Source organism: Pelodiscus sinensis, chromosome 9 (genome assembly GCF_049634645.1).
Source record: "Pelodiscus sinensis isolate JC-2024 chromosome 9, ASM4963464v1, whole genome shotgun sequence".
In the NCBI taxonomy this organism is placed as follows: Eukaryota; Metazoa; Chordata; order Testudines; family Trionychidae; genus Pelodiscus; species Pelodiscus sinensis.
Genome location: NC_134719.1, coordinates 34574302 through 34587382, shown reverse-complemented (window position 1 = coordinate 34587382; position 13081 = coordinate 34574302). Strand labels below are relative to the sequence as shown.

Sequence of the window (13081 nt, the reverse complement as noted above, 5' to 3'; positions counted from 1 at the left end):
GTTCCTCATCAAAATAACCATCTCGTCTAGCTAACTTTTAAATGCTTAGTTTAGCTTCAAGGATCTCCTTATATTGTTAAAGATGGAATGCTGTAGGTTGATACAGAAGGTAATCTTTGCAGTGACTTTCAAACAAAGTTGTATTAATTGTATGAAAAGGTAGTGGAAAGTGGTTAGAATTTGACTTTCTCCTTCTTGAGTCTTAATTTGTCACTTTTACCCCTCTTCTGTTTTTGTTTTTGTTTTCCCTTATATTCCTATCTAAATTTTTTCCTTTGTAGGAAAGTGCTTCCTTGGCAGATAGATTGATACAGGTATAGTCCTTGAGTATTTTACCTTCTATCTTCCCCCTCACCCTCAAAACAGAAAACTCTGTATTTAATGCATGGATAATTACATGCATTTATTTTTAAATGTAATCCTACCTACTTAACGTGGACATAAAATATTTAGAGTTCATTAGAGTTTTCTTTATTTTTAGGTGCTAAAAATAGACAATTCTTTCATCTGCACGTTGTAATATTTTTTCTAACGTGAAATTGTTAGTGCAATTTTGTAATCCATGGATTCTGTGACATTGTATTAACACTTACCCTTAAACTGTACATTGAAAACTCTTAGCAAACTGCATGTATAACAGAATAATATTGCATGAACTGAATTCTATTGAATGCAAGTACGCAACTGAACTTGCTAAAAGATGGTAAGCTTAATTTCACAAATTAGAGCAGTACTAAACTGCTACATTTTACTAAATTATTATCAATTGTAACTAAGTTCTGTGCTGTTTGAGATTTAATATTTCAAAGTAAATGGCTAAGCATCACAAAGGCAGTCTGTCTTGGATCTGTCCTCAACTGCTTTAAAAAGAAAATTATGTCCTAAGGGACAAGTGACAAGGGCCCAGGAGGCTGAGGAAAACTACCTCATAAAACGGGAGCTAGCCACCATCAAACAGCAGAGTGATGAGGCCATTACTAAACTGGAGCAAGCTGAGAATACCATCAGGGAGCTCCAGCAGCAACAACAATGGGTAAGAAGACTGGTAGCACTTCATCTCATCTTTTTCATTCACTGATGAAATATTTTGTTAATCATACTATGTGCATTCATGAAATTATATAAAATTCAACTTGAAAGAATGATATGCTATTTAATAGCATGGGTTATGAGTTAATTCATACTTGTAAACAAGTTTAATTTAGTCTCTCTTGCACACATCAGATAAACTTGTTATATTTCCTTCAATATTTTTCTGAAGGTCTTCAAATGTGAAGTCCAGAATTTACATGAGAATGGATTGATACTACCTTTACCTAGCTTCTTGTTAAAATTTAACTTTTCTATCTACTTAAATATGTTGTTACCACCTGAGATTAGCTTTCTCTAATCTAGTCAGTAGAATGTCATCTGTAGGTGTAGTGATATGCTAAGATTTTATGCTGTACCAAAAGCACTTTACTAAATGAAGTATATTGACTATGCTTCAGCATATTTTAGCTAATTACTTTTAGAAATCAAGTAGGTGTGTAAACTGTAGCTAAGCTTTTGTGTAGAATATGAATGTTTTACTGAGTGGTCATTGCTACAAAATGGATTTGAAGTGTCATTTCACTCTAAGCCACTCTGAGCATTGGATATTTTCTCCAGAAAGATATAGCTGTGCCTCCGCAGTCTTAATTTTCATTTAAGAAAGTTAGGTACTAGCATATAAACTCCCTTATCTCTTTAGACGGTGCAGCACAAAGTACCAGAGCTCTTGACACTTCTGGCACATGTCTAAAACAGTTGTACAATCAAATACTATCAATAAGAAACCTTATCAAATTGTAGAAAGGACTAGTTCTATTTCCAGTACCAGCTTCATGCACTATATTCTTTCCCTAAAGCTCAGGAAATGTTAGCTGCTGTTATCTGGAAAGCTTTCCCTCAGTCTGAGAGAGGTAAATTTGTATACCCTAACTATAGTTGGAATACAAATTAATAGAAATTGAAGCATATTCTGCATAGGCAATATCTATTTGTAATGCCCAATATTGCATTTAAGAGTAGTTGTAATAAGAAAATGTAGTCTGAATAGAATACTGAAGAGAGCTCTGATTAATTGACATGTAACATATCACTTTGCTTAATTGTGGCAAGTTTCCCATTAAGAAACAATAAGAAATGGAACCTGGAAATGAAGTTCTTCTGGCTCTTTTAACTTAAAACATTCTAGTAAGTACCTTTTCCAGTGAAATGAAACTTTTTATACATATGGCCACTTGTTAAGTTTTCAAAAATATATCCTTTTATGCCAACAGAAAACAAGGGGTTGTATGTGAATGTGTTTCTGGATAGATCCTAGCATCTCCATAGTTAGTGTTGCATTTAAATTTCTAATTAAAGTGGGATTAAAATCCATCTTTAGCAATTCACTTTGTTAAATGTGAGGGCTAAATTCACTTGTGCGGGGGCCACGTGAATTTAATTATTCAGTTACTTTTCTAGTCAGATGGACACTTAAAAACTAGCCCTCTCTAAAACAGTGTTTAAAGGGTCTTCTTGGCACATGTGCTCTCTAGTGTTCTAGGCATCAGGGGAGGGAGGAGTTCAACAAGAATAGTAGGCATAGAGGACACCCCCACTGGTGCCACTGTGAACAGACTTTGTCCATAGCCTTATTAAATACACGCTCTGGCATCACTGCTTTCACTCCCCTTCAGTCTCTCAGCATTCAGGGCAGGAGCACCTTGGAGAAGTAAACACATAGGATTGGCTGCTGGTAGGTGGAGAATGGGATGGATATAGCTGGGACCATGAGGCCTGGGGATCAGAGGAAGTGAGAGGAGAGGCACATGCCCTGTAATCTCTGTGCACATACTAAATTGCTTTAAATCAACATACCCACAACCGTGATTCCAGCTGTATGCTTTCACTTACGCACCTGCAGATTTGTGCATTATTTGTGTGAGTACATCTTCAGAGAACATTGATCCATCTGTGGTTGGAGTTAAGATTAAGCACTGTGTGTTTGTAAAGAAATTTGGTATGCATTGGCCATATGTTGCATCTAATGATCCCATTAACCAAGTGCACTTTCTGGATTTTTTAATGACTCTGTTTTGTGGGGTTTACACGGTAAACATTTTTCTAACATGGGGAATTGATTATAGCTGCAAAAATTTTCATGTATGTAGAGCACCATCTGTTGGAAGTTAATACAATTAAAATCTGAAGTTCAAAAAAAAAAATCTAACTTTCATAGGAAAATTTTGAGGAATCTCATTTTGATGCATTTGCTTACTCATGTGACTGACTCATGGAGGTATTAGTATGTTGTTGACAGTATAGTCTTACAATTTCATTTGTTTTATTGCCCTTCATTCTGAGGGTTTCAAGAATATTTTACTGGTGATAAATTAAGTTAGTGAATGGCATTATACACTAATAAATATTTGAATAGTATATCTTGAATAAATTGCAAAAGTACAGTTCCTGCTGTTAATATTTTAGAGTCTGAGTCCCTTGTGCTGCAGTTGACTGTGTATGGGAGCATATTTGCATCGGTATGCCTCAAATTGCAGGATTGGGGCCAAATTCGATAAATACTGAACATAAGAATAACAAAGGGAATAGCAAAAGCATTTACATAGGGGTCTTTTAGATAGCAGTTGTAATGGACTTCAAAAGGGAAAGAGAACTTCTCTACATGACAGTATGGGAGAAGTTTTAGATAGGAAGAACATAATATCCAAATTGCAGTTATGCTAGCAAGGCTGATGCTTTGGCTCATGTTCAAATGCTAACCAGATTTGATTCTGTCTGTTGTAAGGTCTGAAATTGCAAGCTTATAGGGCCTTTAGCCATTTTTTTAAAGATACTGATGACAAAGTATTTTATAGAGGTATCTTCTATACAATTGCTCTGGAAGTCTACAAATACACACAAGGCTGTATGTGTTACCTGAACATGCCTGTTGGCACCAGAATCCCAACCTTCAAGTAGCCTTAATTTTGTTTATTTTTAAACCTGTAGTGTAAGTATTTGTAGGGAATTTGAAAGTAAAAATAAATTATTTTTTTAAAATTGACACTCTTTTTGGGCAGCTTTTGTAGATTTATGCTTCTCTCTGGAAGGAGGGAAAATGTCTTAAAACTCACTTCATGCAGTAGTTACAGAACTGACTTGAAACTATTACTAATGACTTTTCATGCTAAAAAATCTTACTCATTAAAATATCGTCAGATGTGATGTTTGTGTATATGTAGGATAACAAGATCTTCTTTTTCTTTGTATAGCAGATGATATTAAGGTAGGAGTCTGGCATGAAAATTTGACTGAGAAATAATTTGTGTCCTAATGTAGGATAACTATTAGTAAATGAACTGCCTGAAGGTTTTATTAGATTGACAAGTGGGGAAATGGAGCAAATGCATTGTAAAGGTAGTTATATTCGGAAATAAAAAGATTATAGGTAGCATTTGTACCATATACAACACAGTTTTTAAAAAGCACACACACCTTTGGTACTACTGTCTGGAAGACATCTGAAGATAATTAAAACAGATTTTATATTTTCATCAATATATTTCTAAGAACAAAAAATTAATAATTTGTCAAAATTCTCTAAACTTTGGGTAACTTAAAGATTAAATCTGAAACAGTTCAGCATAAACTTACTAAAGTTTAATGGGACGCATGGGGGAAACTATGCGCAAAATTCGATAGTAGTTTACAAAGTATCACTTAAGATTAAAGGGGACTAGGGGGCTGTGCCCCCTGCTTGCTATGCTTGCCAACCCCCCCTCTTCTAGGGGGGGGCCCGGGGCTGAGGCACACCTGGACTCAGCTCTCTTCCCCTTCCTCCTGGCCACTGAGGAGGGTCCAGGGTGGCCCCAGCTCTTCTACCCTCCTCCAAGAGGTGAAGGCAGCTCCAGCTGCTGGGGAGGGGGGTCGGGGCAAGGTCAGCCCATGCTTTCCTCCCAGCTGCTGGGGAGGGCCTGCGGCAGGTCTGGTCATTCTCCTCTGCCCCCTGCCTGCTGGGAGGGGCCAGGGTGAAGCAACACCAGGTGGAAGCTATGCTGGCCTCGCTCTCCCAGGTCGCTGGGGAAAGGCTGGAGGGAAGTTGGGGGGCTAGACCAGGCCAGCCCTGGCTCTTCTCTCTCCTTCTCCTTCACCCCCCTTCAGCCCCTCCCAGGATGGAGAGGCTGAGGTGGGCTGAGGCCAGGCCAGGCACAGCTGCCGGGGTGGGAGAAGGCGAGGCCAGGACAGACCTGGCTCTACCTCCTGTCCCTTGCCCCCAGGATCCTCAGCTGGGGGGGTTGGGCCAGGCTCTCTGCCCCCCCAGTCACCAGGGGGTTGGGACGAGGCTGGGCTGAGGCCTTGCTGCAGCAGGTGTGGGCTCCCCCCGCCCCTTGCCAGGCTGGATGGCTCCCACCCACCTCCGAGCATGGGGGGAGGAGGGGAGAAGGAGGCTGCATGGCTCGCCAGCCCCAGAGCACAGTGGAGGTGGGAGGCCACATGGTGGATGGAGGAGCTGCAAGCAGAGGGAGGGGCTGTGGGTCTCAGAGTGACTCATGACATCACTCTGTCGTCCCACAGGATTTTTTTTTTTACATATAGAGAGAGGGTGAGGTGAGTCTGAGTTTCATACTAACAAATATCCTGTAAGCTGACTGTCTCATAAGGCCATTTCTGATTTTTCCTTATAAACCAAATGTATTAATGCTACAGTGTTTAATTTTTTTTATTTTGTAAAAGCTAGGGATCATTATATGGATTTCTCAACTATTAGACTCAGCACAGTAACTTGAACCTTATGAGAAAGGAAAGAATCTTTAAATATTTCCTGTTAAATTTTCTTTGACTTTGCAAGTTTGTCATGCATTACATAGTCTAATTGAATTAAACCATAAAATGTGTATTCAGCATAAACCTCCCCCCTTCCAATCATGTAACTGTGCAGCTGGGGAGAAATGGTTTTAAATGTCTTTGAGATGCTCATAGCTTGCTTTCAACTGTAGTAGACATTAAAAGGAGCAAATGCTCCGTTTGAATGTATAGTGATGTTTCCTGAAAGGTGACTAATGCACATGCATTCAATTATGTTTATAACTCTGTAGAGTGCAGCTTTTTTCCAGGAACACCTGCCAAAATACGTGGTACTGAAAAGTAGTGTTGACCAAAAAAATACAGATTCATTCACAAAAGCGTTTTTATTACGATAGAGTATTTGTAGTGGCAAACTTTTTAGCTTGATTGAAGAATCCTAAAACAAAATCCTAAAACAAAATGTAACTTGTCCCAGGAGAATCCAAAACTAAGTAGCTTGGAAAAGTACTATAGATTGGTTTGTGGACTCAGGCACTGAGTATGCAGTTGCTGGCCAAGGGCAACTCTGAGAGCAGCTCTGGATTTCACTGAGCCAATAAACTTAACGTAGAATACTGCAAAGGCATTCCTGTGGAATGAGTCCATGTGTGACAATCTGGCAGCTGCCAAAGACATTTCATAATGGCTAAAATTCAGTTCCTGAGTTTTTAACATATGAATGGGTTACTTAGAGTAATGTATCCATTTGTGAAGCTAACTGAGGAAAGTACTAGAGATTGCCTTCCCAAGTGCTGGAACATTTTGTATGGTTCATTGGTTCTATACACCCACACTGCAGTGCAAACCACTTTGTGATGGAAATGAGCGGTAGCACAATCCACCTCACTAGTTTTGGCACTTGTTTGTCTCCAGATATCTTTGAGCTGTACTTGGAGGCACATTTTTAGTACGTGCATCCATCTTTGTCACCTCTCCCAAGGATCAAGAGTCCCTGTAGATAAAGCATTGGCCAGAGACTAAGAGATCTGGGTTCAGTTTCTCCCTCTGCCACAGGCTTCCCTATGACCTGGACAAGTTACTGGCATCTAAAATCAAAATTGTGCTGATTTTGCAAAATTTTTAATTTTAAAATCACGCCTTTTAAGTAGATTTTTAATTGTTTATCTAAAATGGTGCTGGATCTGGTCATTCATTCTGGAAAATCTGATCTTGTCAGATATACATGATCATTTGATAAGCAAAGAGCTGTACTGTTGAGGGGAGGGATAGCTCAGTGGTTTGAGCATTGGCCTGCTAAACCCAGGGTTGTGAGTTCAATCCCTGTGGAGGCCATTTGGGGCAAAAATTCATCATGGGTGGTACTTGGTCCTGCTGTGAAGGCAGGGGACTGGACTCGATGACCTTTCAAGGTCCCTTCCAGTTCTAGGAGATAGGCGATCTCCATTATATTCTTATTCTAACTCTGCAAAAATCTGCTCCTAATTCTAACTATGCTGAACAATCAATATAAAGTTAAGTTATGTTATAGGCACATTTATGGCTTGCAAATAGCTGTGAAATAAAATAAAGGGTTGAAATATGAACTTGCATTAAGTTATTGTTGTGATTCTGGTTAGAAAACATACAAATTAGAGTAGTTGACACATGTTATGGATAATTTTGGTGCTAGGGACTGTATGAAAGGAACTGAAACTTCCCAAATAATGAGGAACTTATTGAAAGTAAGCTACTTTATTGAATTTCTGTTTTTTTAAAATTTTGTCCTTGAAGTGGTAGTCAGTGTTCTAAGTAGCTCTTCAAGTCTTCATTTTCCCTTCAAAAAGTGAATTATTGTAAACTAACTTTCATTAAGAAGTTAAATGGGGATTTCAGCCTAAAGGAACAATGCCACATTTGCATGTCCTATTTTAAACAGAACTTGGAGCAAGTTGGGCAGACTGTTACAAATTTCTTGTTCCAAGTATCATTAAGATGTTATATAGGATATATATTTCTGAAATAAGCCCATTATGAAGTGTAAATTTGGAAAGGTAACACAAATGCAATTAGTGTGGTCATAGTGGAAAACTGATAATCACAGTAAGGTTCTTGTGATGTTTCCTAAATGTTACAGCACACATTTGTTGTGTTAGTTGTTTAGGGCCAACTCCTATTTGCAATAAATGAGTAGTCACACTGAAACTAACAGAACCACTTGAATGAGTGAACTGTGTACAGTTGGTCCTTGAGGTTTGTATACAAACCATCACTATAGAACTGTGTTCTTTCAACTTGCAGGCATGTAATTGGAACTATTTTATTAAAATTATTCTCTGAGGGTATGTCTACATAGTACGCTAAACTCTAAATAAGATACGCAATTTGCACTATGCAAATTGCATATCTTACGTTGAATCTCTTTCGAAATAGCTTATTTTGAAATTTGGCGCATCTACACAGTGCCAGGTTTTGAAATAATGTGCTATTTCCAGGTATCCCTTAACCATCATGCAATGAGGTTTACTGGGATGGCAAAATAGCGCTCCTGTTATTTCGAAAAATATTGGGTGGCGTGCGTAAACGTAAGGCAGCTATTTTAGGATACCTCTGGTATCCCAAAATAGTCGTGTGGTGTTAGACATATCCTGAGGGTAATTGTAGGCACTATATTTAAAGGTTATGCAACTCAAACTTAATTGATACACAAAAAATAAACGTACTCATATGCTTACCTTGTACTACGTGTCTGTGTGTTTATAGTTTGTTTTGTTTTTTTCTTCAAGAAAGAGGCGGTCTTATTTGTATACAGTGCCTACTCCATGTGTAGGATGCTACCATATTTATGCTTCAGTACCTGTGCAAAGTCTATTTAATCTAGAAACTAAATCATTAGAGAAAAACTTCAGCAAAATGTGAATTATTTTTGTTTGTATGTATTACAATTAATAGTTCTGATGTTGTATTAATTAAAACAAATCAATATACAAAGTTTTAATTCCAGACCCCCTCTAGTTTCTGTTGTATGGTATCATTAACTATATTCAACTGTTGACCGTCAAATTGCATTTTTATAGCACTTATCCATGTGAGAACTCCATAGACCATTGCTTTCTTGGAGACTTAAACAACCATCTTTTCCAAATAACACAGCCATAGCTTCGTAAGGCTTGTCTCCACTAAGCCAGGGATTGACCTTTTATTAATGGAGTCGGTTAGGCTTTTGTAGAACTATCAGTAGGCTTAAAAAAATATGGTGGATTAAGTCAACTGAAGGGAGCAACGGCAAAGGGATTCTTCTGAAGTCCCAAAATAACACAATTCTAGTTGTACATAAGCTTTCAGGAGCTGGAATCCACTTTGGCAGATGAATGAAGATGACATCATGCATTTGAAGAAGTGGGTTCCAGCCCGCGAAAGCTTATGCCCAAATAAATGTGTTAATCTTTAAGATGTAACTGGGCTCTCTATTTTTGTTGAAACAGATTAACTCCTTCAAACAATTCTTATATTGCTGAAGTAAGCAATGATTTTTGATCTAAGATCTGTGGTAATCTTTCAGGTTGAAAGATACTGAAAATTTCTGACTATTAGGCTGACTCTAGGTTTGGAGAAAGGCTTCTTATTAATAGGCTCACTCTGAGAAGGACAGCTGTTAGTCATTCCATAAAATGCTTGGTTTTGCACATCACAAAATCACTGCACCAGATGTAACCCCTTATTCACACTGGTGATCAGTTACTTATGTAACAAATTCCTAGTGACTTCATTGATACTAAATATATAAATAGCCCAATGGAAATAAGGAGCTCACAATGTAGCCCTGTATATTTGAGTGCATTTAGTGTGTTTCTGGTTGAGAGGCACTGTTCTAGGATGTGTGATTTTTACAAGTCTGGATGGAAGTGCACTAGAGCTGTAGGCAGAAGTATATGCTGCACTGTCAGCTTCAATGAGCACACTTTATAGGTCAATTTAAGTGTGTGAAAACCTTTACATACTACTGTTCTCACTTTATTATGTATATTTGCAAATTTTATAGCATAAGTGCAGTTCCCGTTACAGCGAAGACTTTGTGCTACAGCTGGAAAAAGAGTTGGTCCAAGCCAGACTAAGTGAAGCGGAATCCCATTGTGCTCTGAAGGAGATGCAAGATAAGGTTCTAGAGATGGAAAAGGTAAATCAAAACCAGTATAAAATAGCATTATAAACAACCACACAAGTCCCTATAGTTTAGCTGAATGATTGTGCTCCCAAATTTATCTTGTTAGGTTTCTAGCTCAAACCTTCAGAATCTGAAATGAATGTAATCAAAGCAATCATGTGTGCTTGAACCTTCAGAGATGTTGCAACAATAGTTCAGGTGTGAACTGCTCCTTTTAATTTCATTTTAATGTGATCAGTTTTAAGTCTAGTGGTGGGTAGTATAAACATTTTGTTTAATTATTGATCGTTTTATCAAATTCCAATATAATGTGCCCCTCTGATGTTCATATACTGGTAGATAGCTATGCCCTGTATCAATAGCTAACTGCTGACAAAGATATCTGGAATGGAGTATGATGGAAATTAGGTTCTCCTTCTCTAAATTTCAAGTGCTTGTTGGGCAGGAAGCCTTCCAGAATGGTAAGGAACAAATGCTTCTTCTTCACCATACCAAAAACCTCAACTGTCTCTTGTGTGTGAAAACCAAAGCCATTCTCCCACATCTTAGGGGTATTGAAAGCTACAGCTGTCAAAATATCCAACAGAACAAAAATGTGAAGCACATCAAAAGTTTGCAGAATAAAGTGGAATAATTCCTAACGATTAATATAATGATATATTGGTTGGGTGATGAGGCATTCCCACCTATACTGTACTGTACTATGGCACTCTTCCCCTCAATGGGCCTGTTGAGCCAGGGACTGGCAAGCCTTGGTCTAAAAAGAAGCCAAGCAGCAGGAATTAAGAACCAGCCCAACCAGCAGATAATGATTGACTCTGATGCCTATCAGAGTCTGTGGTTCCTCTGAGGCTAAGGGAGGGCCTGACTCTACTGAGGTATAGAGTAGCAATATCAGGCCAGGTCAGGACTAGCTTTCTGATACTTTTCTATATATCTTGTATTTGTGTGGCAGAAGATAAAAGCCTGCATAGAAGGCTAAAACAGAGGTGGCTTTGGCTGACTGTTTGGTGAACAAACCTACCGGACAACAAAGACTTTGATCTAACTTATATTTGAGGCAAAGTGAGACCTGGGGCACACTGTTTTAAAAAATGAAACCTTGACTCATAACAAATCAAAATAATCTGAAAGGGTTGGCAGGTGTTTGGTAAGGTGAGACATAAAACATTACAGTTAAAACGGTCAGATAAATGTAACGTGTTTAAATAAGTATTCAAGGTAAGTGGGTCCTACCCCAAAATTCAGATGAGCATTTTTCTATATTTAGGCCTCTTCAAACATGGACATGGTATATTGAATTTTTAATTTAAATAATATTTCTGAAACACTAACAATAAGGACAGATCAAACCCAGTTTTAATTTCTAAAATATTACATACAGCATCTCTGGACTGGAGCAACTATACTTGGATGGATGAGAGAACATAAAATGACCAAAAGTTGCATTGACTACTGCAGTAGACAGTATAGGCTGGAAAATACCATATTCATTATCCAGGGTCTCCACTGATGCACTAACAATTCAGGAGTCCTGAAGGATATACTGTAGGTTTTCATACTTGTAAATTGCTATAGCACTTAGTCTGAGACCTTTTTTGAATCTATTAAAGTGGATGTTGGTCTATCTTTTAATTCTGACTGTGCTATTGAATCACAAAGTTTTAAATAAATATTATATAGGGCCCTACCAAATCATAATCGATTTTGGTAAATTTCCTAGAAATAGCATTAAAAACATCTTACATTTCATGGTTCAATATATTTAAGTCTTACATTTCATGGTGGAGTAACCATGGGGGTCCTGACCCAGAAGAGGATCAGGCGGGGGCTTGGAAATCTATTATAGAGGGGTTGTTGTATTGCTACCCTTACTTTTGCACTAACTTTGGAGCTGGATGGCCGATGAGTGGTGACTGGGAACCCAGCTCTGAAGACAGTGCCCTTGCCAGCAGCAGCAAAGTAAGGGTGGCAATTCCATAACCTACCACCCTTACTTCTGCACTGCTGGTGGTAGTGCTGCTTTCTGGGCTTCATGTGTGGTTAGCAGCAACCACTCTCTAGCCACCAAGCTCAGAAGGCAGTGCTGAAGTAAGGGTAACAATACTGTGGCCCCCCTGCAGTAGCCAGATTTCATATGGGAGATCAAATTTCACAGTCCTTGGTTCCTTTTTCTATAGCTGCGAATTTCGTAGGGCCAAATCATTCTGGTTGAGGTGGATTTCTTTTTTAATTTCCCTGCCACTTTTTGCTTGTTTTAATATTTTTTTCAGTAATTCCATGTTAGTTTTTAACTTTTTCCAAGCAGTTCTGGTCAGCCTTTCTTTGATTCATTTCTCCCATACTAATTCTTTTTTCCCCTCCCTTTCTGAAAGGTTCTGTTTCTGACTGTTCTTTCATCTGTTTCCTTGTCCAACTGCAATTCTGAATCATCATTGACCCTTCCTTTTTCAATATTCCTTTCTTCTGTCTTATTCAAAGATGAACAGACTTTCCAAAAATTAAACAGTCTGAGATTTTATTCGTTAACGAGTAGTGTAGGCTCAAATGACAAAATCACCCTTAAAATAAAATCTATTCCTCCTCCACTTTCTTACCAAAAATAAAGTTGAAAGCCTTCAGGATTGTTTTCTATGCGTTTTTATTGGCATCATTAATATCAGAAACAGTGTAAGCAATTCAGCTCCCTGCCCTGCTTTTTAGTGATGCCATCTTCTCCAGCATGAGAAATCTAGAAGCCAGGTGTTCTGAAATCTTGGTATGTAATTTTAGTTCATACTTAAGTTATTTGTCTAATTTTAAAACCATACTTTATTCTAGCTAGTTTCAGATTTAGCTTTAGAGCCTGTCGTTTCATCTTAAGATGCATCATGCATAATGCTTGATAAAGAATAATGATCACTCCAGGTGATCTTGGAACAAAACTTCCTAAATGCACACTTCTTCAATTTAAATGTTTAAGAGGGTCTTCTTTGCTGCAGAGGAACAGTTCTTTACCTGATGAGAATAATGTTGCTAGACTCCAAGAAGAACTCATTGCAATGAAGTTGAGAGAAGCAGAAGCTTTGATGGGCCTAAAAGAACTTAGACAGCAAGTCAGGGATTTGGAAGAACACTGGCAGGTAT

The 13081-nt window shown here is 38.2% G+C and overlaps 1 protein-coding gene and 1 long non-coding RNA gene across 9 annotated transcripts in view; one reads left to right on the top strand and one right to left on the bottom strand.

Moving 5' to 3' along the window:
• EVI5 (ecotropic viral integration site 5) overlaps positions 1–13081 on the top strand; it is a 138675-nt gene that overhangs the window by 50775 nt on the left and 74819 nt on the right. For 6 of the 8 annotated variants that reach the window (XR_012905957.1, XM_075936541.1, XM_075936542.1 and 3 more), the window contains 4 exons: positions 282–314; positions 887–1033; positions 9833–9967; positions 12937–13077. Coding sequence is in view for 7 of the 8 variants with exons in the window: in XM_075936541.1 (XP_075792656.1) it covers positions 282–314; positions 887–1033; positions 9833–9967; positions 12937–13077 (456 nt within the window). In the remaining variant the exon portion in view is untranslated. The remainder of the gene's footprint in view (positions 1–281; positions 315–886; positions 1034–9832; positions 9968–12936; positions 13078–13081) is intronic. The other 2 variants (XM_075936544.1, XM_075936543.1) reach the window with 1 other exon arrangement.
• LOC142830584 (uncharacterized) overlaps positions 1–13081 on the bottom strand; it is a 101354-nt gene that overhangs the window by 86048 nt on the left and 2225 nt on the right. The gene's annotated exons all lie outside the window — the stretch shown is intronic.